The sequence below is a fragment of the Benincasa hispida genome, chromosome 6 (genome assembly GCF_027475165.1).
Source record: "Benincasa hispida cultivar pf3 chromosome 6, pf3_genome.v1.1, whole genome shotgun sequence".
In the NCBI taxonomy this organism is placed as follows: Eukaryota; Viridiplantae; Streptophyta; class Magnoliopsida; order Cucurbitales; family Cucurbitaceae; genus Benincasa; species Benincasa hispida.
The window spans coordinates 52,744,618-52,762,857 of record NC_143483.1 but is presented as its reverse complement, the minus strand read 5'-3'; the positions used below and the strand labels follow the sequence as shown (position 1 = coordinate 52,762,857).

The 18,240-nt window shown below is 33.7% G+C and overlaps 1 protein-coding gene across 8 annotated transcripts; it reads left to right on the top strand.

Moving 5' to 3' along the window:
- The first annotated feature begins 8,794 nt into the window (after positions 1 to 8,794).
- On the top strand, positions 8,795 to 13,930 carry LOC120080408 (FAD/NAD(P)-binding oxidoreductase family protein). 8 transcript variants are annotated; one of them, XM_090314970.1, is made up of 10 exons: positions 8,815 to 9,280; positions 10,060 to 10,215; positions 10,532 to 10,658; positions 10,936 to 10,997; positions 11,092 to 11,322; positions 11,900 to 12,021; positions 12,541 to 12,679; positions 12,896 to 13,107; positions 13,329 to 13,470; positions 13,588 to 13,930. In XM_090314970.1, the coding sequence occupies exons 1-8, from the start codon at positions 8,891 to 8,893 to the stop codon at positions 13,055 to 13,057; spliced, it is 1,389 nt and encodes a 462-aa protein (XP_090171096.1). In that variant the 5' UTR covers positions 8,815 to 8,890; the 3' UTR covers positions 13,058 to 13,107; positions 13,329 to 13,470; positions 13,588 to 13,930. The 8 variants fall into 8 exon arrangements, with proteins under 8 accessions (XP_038890994.1, XP_090171096.1, XP_038890991.1 ...); XM_039035063.2 differs by having other exon boundaries at positions 9,949 to 10,215; XM_090314972.1 differs by having other exon boundaries at positions 8,831 to 9,280; positions 9,949 to 10,215; positions 11,900 to 12,146.
- The last annotated feature ends 4,310 nt before the right edge of the window (positions 13,931 to 18,240 follow it).

Sequence of the window (18,240 nt, the reverse complement as noted above, 5' to 3'; positions counted from 1 at the left end):
TGCACCCATCTGAATAAAACACAAAAGACAATTTTTTTTTTTTTTTGCAAATAGAATAGTCCAATCGTTTAGGTTTGTAGTTTATTTCCATTTCTACTTGATTATTGAGATTTGGTAGTAATTTGCTGAGGATTGTTCTGAATTATTGTGATTTCATCTTGTAATTACTCTTCAATCTACCTTTCATGGATAATTTGACAAATTAAGTTATGATGGTTTAATTGATTGCTTTGATTGGCCCTAATTTGTAATCATTCGTTAGTTAATCACCTAGAGGCAAGGGTGAAATGAGTTTGTGAAGTTAACTTGCGATCCTATTTAATAAGCATTACTTTCTAACCTAAATTGATCTCACTCAAATAATTGATTAGACGATGGAAATCGATTGTTTAGCTTAGAATTTCCTTAATCTTAATGCTTGTTTATTTGTTGATTAGTGGAGGGTTCTCACTAATTCTTTGAATTAACTCATCCTTAAGGACTACCAGTTAGGATTCTAATTGAGTAGGCTAAGTTTCAATTAGACATTTTCGCATTGATCTTTTGGATAATCCATGATAGAATCAAAAGGGAATGGATTAAATGAAGTCGACCCAAGCTAGATGTTTTGTTCGATTGATTGTTTTTGCACAAAATTCACTCAACTCACTCTGCATATTTTAATTCACCTGCACACTTTAATTTTCATGCATATACATAGATTATCTTCATAAAACCCCCCTGGTTACTTCCTATAAGTTTCTAAATTGAGAAATCTAAACCAGCTCTTTATGGATTGATGCCGGACTTTCCACTTGTACTATTGGTTAGTATGAGTTGCTTTTTCAAAGATTTATAAATATTATTTGGTCAACAAGGATTTATGAGCAATGATAGACCTCAAGCGTTCGATCAAGTTGACGCAGCATTGCAAAGCTGGTGCAAATTTGAGGTGCACGCGGATTCAACACTTTTTCGTCAAAATTCATAACGTTGCAACGTTGTTCCTGCAATTGCACATTTTGCCTTATAGCTTTGGGCAAGCATTGGGTAAGCATTGCAACTCTGTCACAGGGGCATTTTGGTAATTTCCTCCCATTTGAAGTTTGGATGTCCAAATCACCTCCAAATTCCTTCAAATGAACCCTGTTTCTCATCAAATCACTAATTCTACCTCTTGATTGCTCAGTACCTACAAAATAAGATAATAAACACATAAAATCCTTAACAAGCCTAAATTAAGCAAGGAAATATAGCTCTTTTCGAGAGCTATCCAACACCCCCAACTTAATTCTTACTTGTCCTGAGCAAGGTAGAACAAAATATAGACATGGAACTAATGATGCAAATGAGCGACTCGAATCTTAAGGCTAAAGATAACAAACTCTTCTCAAAGAAATGATCATTTAAATGCATGCACTTAATCAAGAAGTTTAAAACTAATTCTCCATCCCCTATGTATGTGTGTGCTTAGCCAATCCTATCTAGGTCTCTACTAGCTCATGAAGGTTTTATTCAATTCTCACTCATTTTCGCCCTACTCTGGCTCAGGGGATTAAGCATTAAGTTCCCTAGACTCAAGGTGGCAATGTAACACTTAAGGGAATCAAATTTTTATTTTTCTTTTTTTCTTTTTTTTTTCTTTTTTTATCTTAAACAAAAGGGGAACTCTTATCCAGATTACGCCACCTTCGTTTTGGTTTGCCCACACAGGTTATGTAGAAGACATCCAACTATGAGTAACGTATCCTTCAAAGATATTGAAGCTTACTCATTCCTTAAGGGCACTTTAGTTCAGAGTGAAACTACTGGTGTCATAGCCGTGTCAGGTTAATCACCCCCCTAAGAAAGAGAAATAATCCCCTTCAAAATTATCATAGATACTTAATTTTACTCTACAACATGCTTGCCTTTTATTTAGCATACAACAGGCTTTTACTATACAAAACAAGAGTTTGGCAAAAACCTAAGCATGCATTACTTAGTTGAGCTCCAGTTACTTAACAACTATCACCTAGACCTTTCAGAGTGACAATAAGCATATAGACCAAATAACCCAATCCTAAGCATTTAAGACCACAGATAAGATGGTTATGTGCTCAAAATATGCAAGGGAATCAAGAAAAAATTTTAAATTTAGCCCAAAAATCATGCATACATTTTGTGAATCCTAAAAAGATTGAATAAAGAGTTATCTAAATCCTATCACAGAAAGTCATCATCACAATACATGCATCACAAAAACATATCAGCAACTCAACCACAAAGTCCAAGCTCAGGTGCTCAATGACTTGTCAAACATGCATATATAACTACCATCCTCAACTTTAAAACGATACATTGTCCCCAATGTATCTTAATCTAAGCCTAACGAAAATAAAGACAAGGGAATAAAAAACTGCCCCTGTAGTCATTTTCGTGCACAGTCTTTGAGTTGTGGCAGTAGGGCTCGCCTCTCAAAAGGATGCTTTTATCTTCCAGGTCGTCCCTACAAATTAGAAAGAAGGTTAATCTAGAAAAAAAATAAAGAAAGCAGTAAATTTTATCACTTGGCTTCCTCCATGAAGGTCAAATTTTTAACGTTGGTTGCTCGATGTGACCTATCTTCTGTCAAGGCATAAAGAAATTCTCGTATTTCTTTGGTCCCTTCTTGGATGAGTCGATATACCCCGATAAGGCTATAAGGCTCTGCATCTTTTGAAGAAAACCAGATATCGAATTTGGTATTTTTCATATTAGTCAAAAAAGGTAAAAAGAAAGAATCAAAAGATTCAAGTGACCCAAAAGATTCAAAATAAAGAAAAATCAAACTCTTAAGAACAAAAAGAACAAAACTAAAAAAATAAATGATATACCAGAGAGTGGAATGGGCGAGGTCTTTCAACCTCTAACTCCATCACCTAAAAATCGACATTTTAGGCTCATATTCTTCATCGTTCTCACAAACTGGCTCTAGATATGGCATGTTATCTTCCAATTCATCCTCGATGTCGACATAGGTTACCTCATCACTGATCGCCTCGATATTGTCATAAGAAGTGAGTAGCAGGAATTCACGTCCTCTCTCAACTAAATTAGAAGATTGAATGACTGAGTCTCTCAAACTCTGAAGATCAGTTCCGACCTCAGTCTGAAAATTGAAGCTCTCCTGTTGGAGGTTATGGATCTCCTGCTAAAAAAGAAGATTGCTATCAACAAGTTGTCTCATCACATCTTCTAATAACATACCTGAGTTGGTGGTGTGAGCTTGCATCGACCTGTCGAATGTGATAGGGTATGGATCATAATGCCACTGGTCCTATCCTAGGTTTCCATAGCAACGAGGACCTTGCTGAACTCCAAAATTTGGGGGTGGGGAGGTTCGAGTTGATGTCTTCTCTAATTCGTAAAAATCTTCATAATTTCATTTAATTCTTCAATATATGTATGTATGTATGTGTGTGTGTGTATATATATATATGTATGTATGTATGTATGTATGTATGTATGTATGTATTAAACATAATAGCAAAATTTCACTATCAATGCACAAGGGTAAACTCAGCTTGATATGAATCAAGATTGAGAATGACACTTACTCATAGTTGGATGTCCGCATGACACCCGTGGGAGCAAGCCAAAACAAAGATAAGTAAGCAGAACCAATGCATCCCAAACTCCGCTATCTAAGCCCAAAAAAGAAAACATAAAGCTTAGATAAGAGTTTAGTCGTGAAAGGCACTTGCTCCTAGTTGGATGTCTGCATGATATCCATGGGGGCAAGCCAAAATGAAGGTGAGTTACCTGAATCGATGCATGGGTAGTCTTTAAGAAATAAAAACCTTTTTTTTACAGGACTTTTGTAACGAGAAAACCTTCCAACGCATTACTGAACTTGAAATATGGAAATATTTTGGAAAGCAAAATAATTTTTTAAGAATGTGCTTGTCGCATAAGAGATCGAGTATATATTTTTCTGGGATGGGAACAAGCTTATATTTTAAATGTAAATCTCAAGCACTTTGAGATTAAAAAGACATGATGAGAGGTGGAGCTAGTGTGTATGACCATGAGAGTATGTTAAGGAATTATTTTTGGAATGCTCAAGGACGAGCATCGTTCAAAATTTGGGGGTATGATAACTTGTATTTATTCTCTTAAAGTTTGAATAATTAGGATTATAAGTGATGAAAACGCACTCATGATGAAGAAAAATGTATGAAATTGCATATATGTGATAAACTCATGCAAAAGTACCTTCTTAAGTGAAAAATTGCATAACTAACACACTTTAATGCAAGAATAAAAAAAAATCACTAAGTGCTGCAGACAAGCCCAACACAAGGGGCATGCGTCCAGACTACTCGATGCATGAAAGATACATTTGGCTTGTGCAATCCATGTCTAATCACAATTTGCAGGCATGGGCATCTGACTGGCGACATTTGATCGAAGCAGAATGGCAGGCGATTGTCCTAGGGTATGGAATTTAATGCAATCACATCACCAAGTGGCTGAGTTGATTGCCTATATAAGGAGGAGCTGCCTACAAGTTACGGAGTTAGCAAGTTAGAAAATTAGCCAGTAGTTAGTTAAAGAGATAGTCAATTTTCACGTTTGTCGTCTGCAAGCAAGAAGTAGGAGGGACGATAGCCATTCTCCACCGTTAGTAACGAGGGGCTGTTGGAGAGAAGCTCAAGAAAGATGTCTTTGACGAAAATTAGTGAACGTAATTATGCGATGCATATCTTAAGCTATGCGTTGATACTCATGCGTCAGTGGGTCATGCATTGAAATGAAACTATGCGTTTATGAATGTATGCGATGACCATGCATTCCTATCACAAGTTTTCTTGCGCTCACGCCAAGTATAACGCGAACGCAAGTTTCTCGAGTGATCTGAGGTCGAACTCAAGGACTTTTAACTAAATGCTATGCGGTAATGTGTTTGCGGCGGTTGAATAAAAGAATGATGGAGGGTATAAGCTATAAACTACTCCTACTCCTAACTAACAGATTAAGCAGTGAGAATACGAATGAGAGGTAGAGACACAACAAATGTTGACGCATAGTAAATGCATGGAAAAACAGATAAAATATGGGGATGTCTTCAACCCAACTCTAGCTTGACCACAAGGGCAACCCCAACCAACGCCAACTAATGCGTTCGTGACATACATGCCCACCGCAAATGCACGTGATTTATATTAGCAAACAGAACTTATTCCTAAGTCTCCATTCTTGCTTATGCGATCTTAATCTAGCTCTCCCGAGCATCGATTCTAACCTAGCTCTCTCAAGTTTTAGGTTCTTTCTTTAGACTCTCTCTCGAGTAGCTCTAAAGGTGTGATGGACGCATATATAAGACAAGGTAACCGCAAAATCCTGGTTGACATAAGATTATTCTAGTGAACACTTGCTTACACTGCTTAATGCGACCAACCACTTACCCTCCCAGGCAGTTAGTTGTTGTTGATTTTACTCATAGACAAGCATTGTGTCCGCTTATAGATAAGCATTGCTATAGCTTCACACTAAGCAAATAAGGTTTTCTCATAATACTCACGCAACACACACCACTCGATAGTTTGTTACATGCTTCATATTTCTATGTCGCATGATTAAGTATTTGTTACTCTAACAGTCTCACTAAGTGATGCGATGAAAGTTAAGGATGCTAAGTAAAGGAAGACGGAGATGGAATCGAAGGAAACATAGAAATGCATTGAACATACAATGTATTAATTTCTTAATCCAAAATGTAATACAATACAATATAAGAAGAGAAGAGAAAATGAAAGGACCAGCTGGATGCAATGTCTTGCTTCCAGCAGATGTGTGTCAAGGTTGCCGATGGTGCCATAAAAGGGTGGTGGAGCTAAGTCTCTCGAGATCTAACTCCAGTGAAGGCTCCGATCATCACTCGGAATGGATGAAGGAGATGAAGAACTCTCAAGCTTTCTTCTCACGCGTTAGTCTGGATCACAAGGATCCACCTGAAGGTAGAAACTTGGATGGAAACCTTGGATGATCCGAAGTTATGCTCAACGGTTTCTATTTATAGAGCTTGATCGTCGACAACATTATGGACCTGCTCTGATTTTGACATTTGCGGCATGTTGGTCCTTTTCTGAATCTCTGCTGCTAACGGCATGGTAGGTGAAATGTCAACATCATCTTTTAATTTTCCCGAGATATGCATTGATGCTTTCATTTCACCAACCTTGCGTTCATCCCTCTATTATGGTTATCGTGTAGCCGCAATCTTGCAATGACCGCATTCGTTTGATTACTGCAACTATTATGTGATGACCGCATCCTCTATTTGATGACCGCATTCGCTCGACGACCACAATTCCCATCCGATGGATGCATTCAGTCGATAGCTGCAACACCCATACGACTGTCTACGCGATCATCGCATGTGATTAATAGACGCAATATTCATGCGTCGAGCGTATGCGATCGTCTCTGCGATAGCCCGGCTTCCACGTATGCATCCGATTCTTGCATTAGCTACAAAGATAGACAATTGATGCATAATAATGCATAATAGTGGGTTAGCCGAGATTCTTAATGCTGAACGACGCAAACTCATTTTCTCATGAATTCCTAACGTAATTGCCACATATTATGCTTAACAGCCCTCATAATTCTAAATAAAAAGCTTACGATGACATGCATTTATGCCCGTCATCAGTCTCCTTCAACCCCTCCACTGAGTTGGTCACAACAAGCATAAAAACAAGCCAAAGAGGACAAAAGATCAAACCCTGCAGCTTGACTTATTTCTTTTATCGTGCATTCCCATTCATTATTCCACTTAGTTGACCCAAGATTATTTGTATTAAGACTTATCTTTAATTCAATCTCATTTTTTACTATTCTTCACATCTCCATCTATTAATCTTTTAACTATTTGTGTTTGTGAATCTTCTAGCTTGATGAATGCATAAATTTGATTACTTGAATCCACCTGATTGAAGTGAAAACACAATTAGTCACTCAAGAGAGCACTTAAAGGTTGAACACATCAAGCTAGGGCATGAAGTAATTCTAGAGATAAAATTATTCATGTCACATGTTTGTTCATTTTAACCAAAGCATGTACCCCTAGAGATAGGATAAGTGTGGCATCCGCATCGAGAGATGTTGAACATGAATTAAAGAACAGATCTCCAACGCATCACGCATACATTTAGATTGTAGCAAACATCTATACCATTTCCATTTCATTATCATTGTGCTTATATAGGCTTTTTATTACCACTAGGAAATCAAAACATACCATCTACGCTTAAGCCACACATCCACGATACATTTTTCTTTCTCTCTGAACTTTGATTTTCCTTTTGAATGCTTGCCAGTAGTTTAGTGTACATAACCAACTCATATCAAGCAATTAGGAAACCTTTGTAATAGATTCAAAGACCAAACCTACGTTAGAGTACTCTAGAGTCCTGGCGTTCGACCCTAGGCTTACCAGGATACTTAGGTTAGATTTTTACTTGGGTCTAGCTTAAGAGAACTTGTATGCATTAGCAAGGTGTGCATGCTCATAAATTTATCATCGTCCAACACATAACATCATCTTCGTACCAAGAGATAGATTGCGCATCTTTTTCATCATCATTCATCCTCATCATCATAAACATACAACAATGCAACAAGCAACAAATACAAAATGCACAAGTAAATTTTCATTTATCTCAATGTCAAGTGACTTTAATTTACCTGTGAGATTGGACATTTCTATAATGTATACCCTTATGTTTCCATTACTCTTATACTTCGTGGAAGTTAAAGAAGTCAAAAGACTACTTGCTTTCCCTTTTTCACTTTTAGCAAAATATTTATCAATTTGAGCAAGGAACTTATTGCCATTTTCACTTTCCGTGATAAAACCCTACAAAGACTTCAGAATGGAGTGCCTAATGTTTGTTAGACACATATGATTTGACCGTTCTCACTTCTCAATATTAGCCATACTCAGCTGTTCTTTAGTAGAAGTAGGTTTATCAGTCCTTAATGCAAGGTCCATATTCATACACCCAAGAAGTATTTATAGGTTTTCCTTCCAAACTTGAAGTTCGATCCATTCAACTTAGGGACTGAACTCATATTCCCAATTATTTGACTAAGACAAACTGAAACAATAAACAATAAAATATATACTCACAATTAAAATATGACAAAATAATTTCACATATATGGCGGGTTCTCTAACAATATACCTAGCACAACAATGATGTCTGGCCTTTGGGCTAAAACACCAATTGTAAATAGTAATCTCAATGTAGTAATCAAAGTACAGACAATAAACTTGATAAAAAAAAAAAGCCCTTCTTTGGACCAACTATTTTTCACCTGAGTAATTCGTATGCTCTGATATCACTTGTTAGCATAAATATTTTAAAATAAAGCAAAATAAAATAATTGTCGAATGCTCTGACATCACTTGTTAGCATAAATACTTTAAATCTATATTGAATAGATTAACCCTAGAATCATTCATGTCAAATTACCAAGAATTGTCAAGAATAATTAACATACCAGATTCCATTGAGAGATTGATGATAATTTCAAGGCGATGATTCAAGAATACTCTAAATGCTCTTAGTGGAATCTCTCTTTAAATGGGATTCAAGAAAGACTGGGTGTTTCAATAAAAATAATTGTCAAAAATAATTTTAGAATTAAAAGAATGATATTTTAAAATTTCAAACTAAAATTGGAGTCTACTTCAATGTTAGTTTTGAGACACTATAGAAGGGAAAAGTGAGATTTTTTAATTTTCAACATTTAAAAAAAAATGAAGTTTGAAGAACCATTGGTTAACTAATATAAAGAACAAAATGGCGCGCACGAGAGCGAAAAAGGGGATTATTGAAGCTTACCTCTCCTCTCATCCACTCTTTTCTCTCCAAAGATCATGTCTTCCTTCACCCATTTCATTTCCTCTTCCCTCATTCTCCAACCCCTCAAAATCTCAAAACCTTCGATCTTCTCCTCGAAACCCTACCGGAATAGGAATTTCACTTTGGTTGTAGCATCTGATTCGCAATCCAAACCTAATTCCAGACTTAAATCCAGAAAACCCACCATGGATGGCAACAAACCCACCACCAAATTCCGTCGAAAATCATCATACGGTACCTCTAGGAGGTCGATTCTGAAGAAAACTTTCAATCAGGAGCAAGTGACCTTCACTTCTGCTTTCTCCGATGACCCCCTTATTGCCATTATTGGTGGCGGCATGGCGGGAATAATGTGTGCTCTGAGTTTGGAGAAAAGGGGTGTTCGTTCCACCGTCTTTGACACGGTTGGTTTTTACTTGTTAGTTCTTTCATATTTGAATTTTTCTTTAGTTATCACTGATTCTGTCATGGATGACATCTGTTTCATGTTGACAAACATAATTGAATTGGGTTAGGAAAAAAAAAAAAAAAAACTATTTTGGTCCATGCACTTTGATTATGATTTAGCCCATAAACTCATACCTTCTAATTGTGAAAAAATGTTGTTAAGATTTGATTTTAATGGATTCTTATGTGTAGATCGATAAACATAGTAGGGACTAAATTGACACTTAACTTTAATGGGAATTTTCATTGTAGGGACTAAATTGTTACATAAGGGCACTAAATTGTTATCCATTTGAAAGTACATAGACTAAATCGTTATAAATGAAAGTTTAGAGGCTAAATTGTTACTTCAATGAAAATGTAGGACTACTTTTGGTTATTAATCATTAAATTATATTCCGAATGAGAAATTTCTTGTTCATTAAGTAAAACAATCTGAGAGAGAGGTAGGTATATCAGAAGTTGGATCAACTATTGCAACTCAAACCTGATTAAAAGGCTTTTTAGTGTCTAGTGAATGGATGTGTATGCAACCTTTGAACTCCATTTTATGTTGGTTAAAATTTATCTTTGATAAACTTAGTTAATCTAGGAGGGGGCAGTTCAAATTTTCATTTCATTGCAGGGCATTCATGGGTTGGGAGGAAGAATGGGGACCAGAAGTCTTGGTCCCGAACCCCTAATCTTTGATCATGCGGCTCAGTTCTTTACAGTGACTGATAACCAATTTGCGCAGTTGGTCGATGGTTGGTTGGCTGCAGGTCTAGTTAAAGAGTGGAAGGGCACTGTTGGAGAGCTTGAATTGGGTGGTCGGTTTGTTCCAATGTCTTCCTGTCCAAGGTACATTGGTACGAATGGAATGCGGCCACTTGCTGACTCGTTGCTATCTCAGGTGCAAAAGAGCATTTTAGAAGAGTGAACTAAAGTTTCTGGAAGAAATAAAACATTAAAACAGCCGCTGCCTTGTTAACAGCAAAGATTTGTGCATATAACTCTTTAGATTACATGGTTTGATCATAGTTGAATGAATGATATGGAATCTAAATGGGCATAATATTTAGTAGTCCTAATCACATGAGTGAAACTATTGATTATTGATGGTTAATTTTGTAATGAATTCTAGTCTACAAGTTATCCCAGAAGAAAAAATGGGACCTTTTGCCCTTGATTTTCTCTGACTTTCCTACTATTTGACTTTTTGTCGCTAGACTTCTCTGATTGATGTGATCCGTCCCTGCTGGATAAGTAAGCTGGAGCCTTTTAATGGAATGTGGCACTTAAGTGAGAATGGAAAACCTTGCGGGCATTTTGATGCTGTTGTTATTGCACACAATGGCAAGTTGATGGTTCCTTCTTTCCATTTAAAGCTTGAAGACTCCAAATTTTGTTGCTTTTTGACAATTGCTAGGTGGTTTGATTCTATGAGTTAGCGTTGACTACCCAAACACAAAATTTCTGAAGCAAGACGTTTAAATATCATTCGCATGATTTAATATTATGATCGAGCTGCAATCTCAATTAATCTCTTTGTTTTTCTGTTTCTTTATCATGCTTATCAGAAAATTTTCTGTTTGATTTAGATTTTGAAATGTTGGATTGATTATGCTGGCAGGCAAATGTGCTAATCGGCTTCTTGCAACATCTGGCTTACCTCTGATTGCTAGACAAATGAAGGTGCAACTTTTGATAATTTTTCCAGCTTATTTAGTTTGCTGAACAATAAGTATTTAAAGCTCCTTAATTGATCCCGTCTATTCTGTGTTTGTAGAGATTAGAATTGAGTTCTATATGGGCCCTCCTTGCAGCATTCGAGGACCCTCTTCCTTCCTCAGATGCTGCAGTAACATTTCCATTTGAAGGAGCTTTTGTAAAAGGGGTTGATTCCATCTCATGGATGGCTAACAATAACAACAAATTTCTAAATTTTCAAAATGATGGGCCCCACTGTTGGACCTTTCTGAGTACCGCTGCATTTGGGAAACAGAACAAGGTTCCACAGGTTGGTTTTCCACCCACATTTTTATCAAATGCCTTCTTCTTTTTTTTTTTTTTTTTTAATTATCAGAAAATCTCTAATAACGTTTCCATGATTATTATCATCAATGGATTGATTTTGGGGACTCTAGATTAAGGCCTGGAGGAGAATGAAGGAATCTTTGTTTGAAAATGGCCTCGATATGAAGGGAAAGAGTTCCTTTAATTCCATTATTTAATATCAATTATGGAAAGAGAAATAAAAAAGGTTTTGAATTAGTAACATTCTGAGCTTTCATTAAATTAAAGAGTGCTCCACCAAAGCAAAAATAGTATAAAAGCAAGAAATGGAAGTGAAATGAATGGCTTTTTTGGCCATCTTTTTATCCCTTGCTTGTGCACTGTATCAAAATATTTGACTATTTGTAGTCAATCTGTCACTGCCTGTTCATTTCTGATTTCATTTACTTATAGCACTATCACTATGTATGACACCTTGAGTTGACATTTGATACTTGGGTGTCCATAGCCTAATTTGAAGCAATTTACCTCAACTTTTTTTGTTTAAGTACTGATGGATATCAACTATGATGTTCTGTTAGGAGAATATCCCAACTTCTACTGCTGAGAAAGTAAAGAAAAATATGCTTGAGGGTGTTGAAGCAGCCATGGGATTGTCTAAAGGGTCACTGCCAAAACCCTTTTTCACCCGAGTTCAGTTATGGTAATTGGCCAAAACAAAATTCACATGTAAACAACACGTGGAAGTGGAGATTTTGTAATGTCGTTGAACAATGCTTAAGTTGGCACTGAACCATCTTGATCGTTTAAAAATGGTTAATAGCTAAGGTAGGTTTGTAACTTCGCATATTCTTTGTGCACATGCCAAATTGCATCTTCTTGGTGTAATTGCTATTCTTGAAGAAGTTTCATTTAAACGAGCAACATAACATCTAACTAGACCACTCTTTCTCTTTCCTTCATTAAAGAAATCACTCAAAAGCTAAGATTAATAGGTGAACACAAGCCTAAAGACGGAGTGACTATCAATATCAAGGAAATGATATTACGAACATCCAATATAGGATCTCTTGCTCTAGTACTTGATTTAAAAATAAAATAAATAACTACTAAACTCAAAAGCTTGAGTGCATGGATGATGGAATGTTTAATATGTTGTATGTATATATATATATATATTATAACTTCCTTAATAATAACCTTTTTAACATGCTCTATACAGGGGAGCAGCACTTCCTACAAATTCACCTAATATTCCATGCATCTTTGATCCTCATGGAAGAGCTGGTATCTGTGGTGATTGGCTACTAGGTTCAAATATAGAATCAGCAGCCCTAAGTGGGATAGCTCTTGGAAATCATGTAAGCTTGCTGAGTTTTCTTAATTTGTACTATTGTTTCTAGTTTTTCCATAACAAGCATTACGCTCCAAACAACATCTGAGTCCAAGTATTTTGTAGATGTTCTGTAGTTGAAAGGGCAGTATCATAATCGACATATGTGAATAGAGGCAATGACAGTCAGATCTTCTTGGATTGTTGTGCATTATATTTTACTGAAAATGGGGTGTCATTGCAGATTGCAGATTACTTCCAAAGCGGCGTCGAACGTTCCGAAGAATTCGCAGTTGGTTTACATAATGAGTTTCAGCCCATTCAAGGACATGATATTGGACAATTTCCAGGTTTGGGAACCGAAAAGCAGGCTGAAAGTGCACTTGCATTGCAGCATGCCACTTGAATTTTTCCTCGGCTCCTTGCTAGACTTACGAGGCAGAAATTATAATTACGGTACCTTTATCTTCAAAAAGTTAATTCACAATTCAAACAAACTAGTTCAAGGGTCATTTCTTCAGTAACTAGATTTGTTTAGTCGTTTGAAACATAAACCTTGTGAAAAGACCTTGAATGGCAATGTACTTGAAATTATTTCTCTTCTTAATGTTTGCAGACAATTACAACGTAATGTTTTTTTTTTCTTTTGACAATGATTTTGATGATGCTTGTTGCAGGAAGATGGGGATGGATGTGTCATCTCTGTCAATATTTTGAAGAAACTCGAAATAATAAGACGCACAACCGAGGCAACTCGACTGCTTTGATCAAACCTATAACAAAGACTCATCTCTGTGATCCATCACAAGCAAATCATTAGTATGTCCTTTTCAAGAATTCCTAGTTCTCAAGTATATAAAACATTGGAATAGATTTTGACAGGGTATACAAACTTCCAAACTTGAAGATCATTAAAATATTGGAAGTGGTGAACAGGATGAACGAGAAATCAATGGACCTGTATGAGGTGACTTTCTTTCCTGACAATGTCAAGTCTTTGGCTCAAAACCATCTACAGGTTTCATTTCGCTCATACCTATTGTCGATATAATGACTTGACACACTCCCTTCCCTTGCGCACAAAGCTTTAGAGGAGCAATTGCTCTTAACGTCCCCACTTGTTCTCTCAACTTTCAAACACTTCATTTTAGTCTTGAATTTTCATGAATAACTACTTAAGTTGTCATCAAATTCTTTTGTAAGTTGCAATGACATAGTGTAATTCCATTTTCTTCCTTTACTTCATCAATAAGATGTTTATGTAGACAAGTTTTTGAAATTATAAAATGTATTAGAGCTAAATTTCAAATTTCAGGACGAAATTAAATTTTTAAAAAATGACAATGACTTCAAAAGAGTAGAACGAAAGGTTTATAAACTGAAAAAGAAATATGACAAAAGGTTCAATGGACTAAACTAAAATGTATGAAGGCACATTTGAACTTTCTATTTTGTTCAAATTTGGAACCTTTTGAAAAGAGATTTTGTCACAAAGGATTATGATGAAACTCATGTTTTTCCAATGAAGCTTTTACTTTGTATATTTCTTGACTTGTATGTAACAGTTTGAAGATATCAGCCATGGGGTGTCTGTTTGAAGTTTCAAGCTCATGAAGATGGGTTTTTTTAGCGAATAACCACAAAAAAATGTTGCCTGGTTTACTCCCTTTTATTGAATATTTCACTTGTAAAGTTGTCACGATGGGGTCGTTCGGTGGGTTTGGGGTTTGCATGAGAATTGATACAGTATACAAAATTCATATTTATTTTGAAAATTTCAACACTTTATCTGGGAATAAGCTATTTTCGGGCATCTTCATTTTTCACGAATAAAGTTTTTCATTCCCTCCAAAATTGTAGGGGTTTTTCTTCTCTATCTGTTTTTCATTTTTTATATAATTTCACTTTGAATTTAGTTAATTATTTAATTAATTAATAAGAAAATTATTTTAAATGGTAAAACTGTTTAAAATATTTACAAAATATAGCAAGATTTTAGAACTATCAATAATGGACGCTCATAGACACGAATAGACTTCCATCAATGTCTATTAGTGATATTGATAGTCTATCAGTGTTTATCAGTGTCTATCATTGATAGTTCTAAAGTTTTGCTATATCTTGTAAATATTTTGGTTTATTTTTCTATATTTAAAAACAACCCTAATTAATATTAATTTAACAAAATTAATATAAATATTTATTTAAATAAATCAATGATAATCTGTTAAAAATATTTACCTAGCTTATTTTTACAAAAAAAAAATTATTAAATTAATGCAGTTACTTTTTTTTTACATAAATAATAAATAATTAGCTAACAAAAATCTAAATCTATTTAATTAATTAACTATGATTAATTAAATTTAATTAGTATAAAAAATAGTTTTCAATAATAATAATTAGTTTTTTTAGAATCAAATAATTATTTATTGAGATTAATTTTAATTTAATCTTTCATTATAAACATAAAAAAAAAATAGTATTCTTTATTAACATACCATATTTTTGAAATATATTATTTCACTATAATATATTATTTATTAAAATATATTTTCTTATATTATTTAATTAAAACTAAAATTATTGTTGAATTTAATTAATTACAAAAAACAATTAAGTATGATATTATAATTAATATGACGTTCATTTAATATATTAATTGATTAATTTTAATCAATTAAGAATCAATAATAATATTAATTATAAATTACTTAATTTTCAAATATTTATAATTAAAATTGTTATTTTTAATGATATTTATTTTTAATTAACTAATCTCATTACAATTATATAAGATTGTCATACTTAATTTCATAAATCAAATATAAACACAAATTTTATTCATAAAATTCTAATAGCATTTTCCATGTACAATAAAAAAACAAACATCTTTGATTCTCAAACACAGTTATCTTTGATTCTCATACATCCTATTTTCAGACATCCATTTATAAAATTTGTAAAAAAAAAAAAAAAAAAAAAAAAAAAAAAAAAAAAAAAAAAAAAAATCTATATGTTCTAATATTCGAAATAAACATGAACTATGAGGTATGACCCCACATCACATTGTCAAATATATATACACATCCATTTTAAATCATAATATATGACTTATCCACAAATAGGTTCAAATTAACAAAATAGTACTTTTGATTAAAACAGATAGCAAATAGAGAGGCCATAATCATTACCCAAACAAAATGCATGGACATTAAAACATTTCCGTTAAATAAACATCATTATTATGCAACTTTGATGTTATTTTAGTTATTTTGAGTGTAAAATAATTGTGCAAATGCTAATTTGTAGTTTTCCCCGAAAATTATGGTGGTAATTTTAAGTTGATTTAAAATAGAAGGGATTCCACTCAAAGTTTATATTAAAATTATTCGGAGGACGATTTGGATCTTAAGCCCGAGACTGTTAAGCTTGAGCCATCAGATTGGGAGGTTTAGGTAGCTTGAGTGAAAACTATGTTTGGATTACGGTAAGTCTGTATTTGAAGTGCAGGCTTAAGTAGCCTGAGAATGAAATATAGATTTATATATTTTCTTTTATTTAATCCATGGTTAGATTTTAGTTTAGTTTAAATTTGTAATCTTAACTATTTTAATATAATTAAGTTTAAAATAAACTAAAAAAATTATAAGAATTTTTTTTAAAAAAAAAAAAAATGAAATAGAGATTAGGACTAAAATCATAATTTTATTTAATCTATTTTTTTAATAATTTGATATTTTAATTTTACTGGATTTTGAAATAAAATTTCATAAACTTTTGTCATTTTAACTAATTTGAAAATGACCAATTTTTTTTTTACCATAATATGCTAACTTAAAATTAAAATAAACTAGTATTTTAATATTAAATTTAATTATTGAAAAACTATATATATTTTTTTATCAAATTACATTTGAGAAATAAAAAGTCATAAATTTTAATTTTAATTTTTATTTGGTCACTAAGTTGCTAAGTTGTTTTAAATATTTTAAACATTTACGTTTACAAAATGATTCTAAGTCTTCAAGCTAGTTAAATTGATCGTAAAAAAAAAATAAAATTAAATGTATTAAATTAAATTAGGACTTTCTACACATATAATCTAAATAAATATACGTATACAATTGCAATCTAATAAGAATGACTTAGAAAAAAAAATCTCTTTCAAAAATTCATTTTTATTTAAACACTTTTAATAAAAACTCATTAAAATAAAAAACAAACGTGTATTGCAATTCTTTCTTAAAAGTGTTTTTATATACAAATTTGTCTTATTTGTTATATATTAAGAGTGTTTTTATTAATTTTTCACGACTGGTGACGATCGTCGGAAGTGGCAGTTGGAGGTTAGTTGACGGAGTTGGTGGCGAAATTTTACCAAATGTGAGGGAAACGGGGATTGCCAGAGGTTGGTTGATATTGATCAAAATTGCCCAATAGTAGCCGGAAGTTGGCCGACAATGATCGTTGACGTGGCGGCCAGAGGTTGGCTGACGGCGGTCGCCGAGGTGGGCGCCGAACTTGGCTGCATGATGAACGTTGAGGTGGTAGTCAGAGTTGGCCAGCAACATTCGTTGGAGGTGGTAGTCAAAGTTGGTCAACGACGGTCATCGTAGGTGGTGGCTGAAGTTGGCCAACAACAGTCATCAAAGGTGGTGTTTGGAGGTTGGCCGACGTACTTAGAGTTGACAAAAATCCTAGAGTTGACAAAAATCCCTGCGTGGTTGGGTCCCCACCCCAATTAGGACGAGGAATCCCCGGTTTGACCAGGGATGGAGGTCAAATCGGGGATAAAAAATGGGTCCCCAATCGAGGACAGAGACGATATCCCTGCCTCGTCCTCGACTCCGACCCCTTCCCGAATATTTTTTAAATAATTTTTAATAATAATAACAATAAATAAATAAATATATAACAGTAGCTTAGCTACTGTTTTTATTCTTTTAACTTTTTTTCTACTTTTTTTTATTTATTTTATAAATAATTTTCTTAATTATTTATAAAATAATTTAATTATTAATTTAAATACTTAAATAATAATAATAATACTTTTTATATTAAATATTTAAAATTTGAATATAAATACTAAAATCTAATTGATTTTAAATAAATAATTAATTAAAAATAAAAAATATAAACGAGAAATTTTTTCTCATAGGGACGGGGAGTGCATTCCGACCCTGCCCTACCTCATTGCCAACCCTAGATTTACTTCCTAGATTAAATTAGAAATTAAAAAAATGATAATCCATGGATTTAAATAATAAAGTTTGAATAGTGTTTACTATTCAAGCTCATGAAAAAAGACATGTTTATATTAAAAACACCAAACGTTAAAGTCAGCCAGGAGGAGACTTATAAAATTTTAATTGTTTTTATTTTTATTTTTACTTTTGGGCTAACAAAAAGAAAAAGAAAAAGAAAGAAAAATAAATTCAACTAATTTATCCACTAAAATCAATAAAATTACTTCAATAACAATTTCCAAAATACAATCACGTCGTACCAACATGGATTGTAATCGCGTGCAATGCACGTAGGCCATTCGGATTATGAATTTTGCGATTATGCAAAATGAACAAGGCA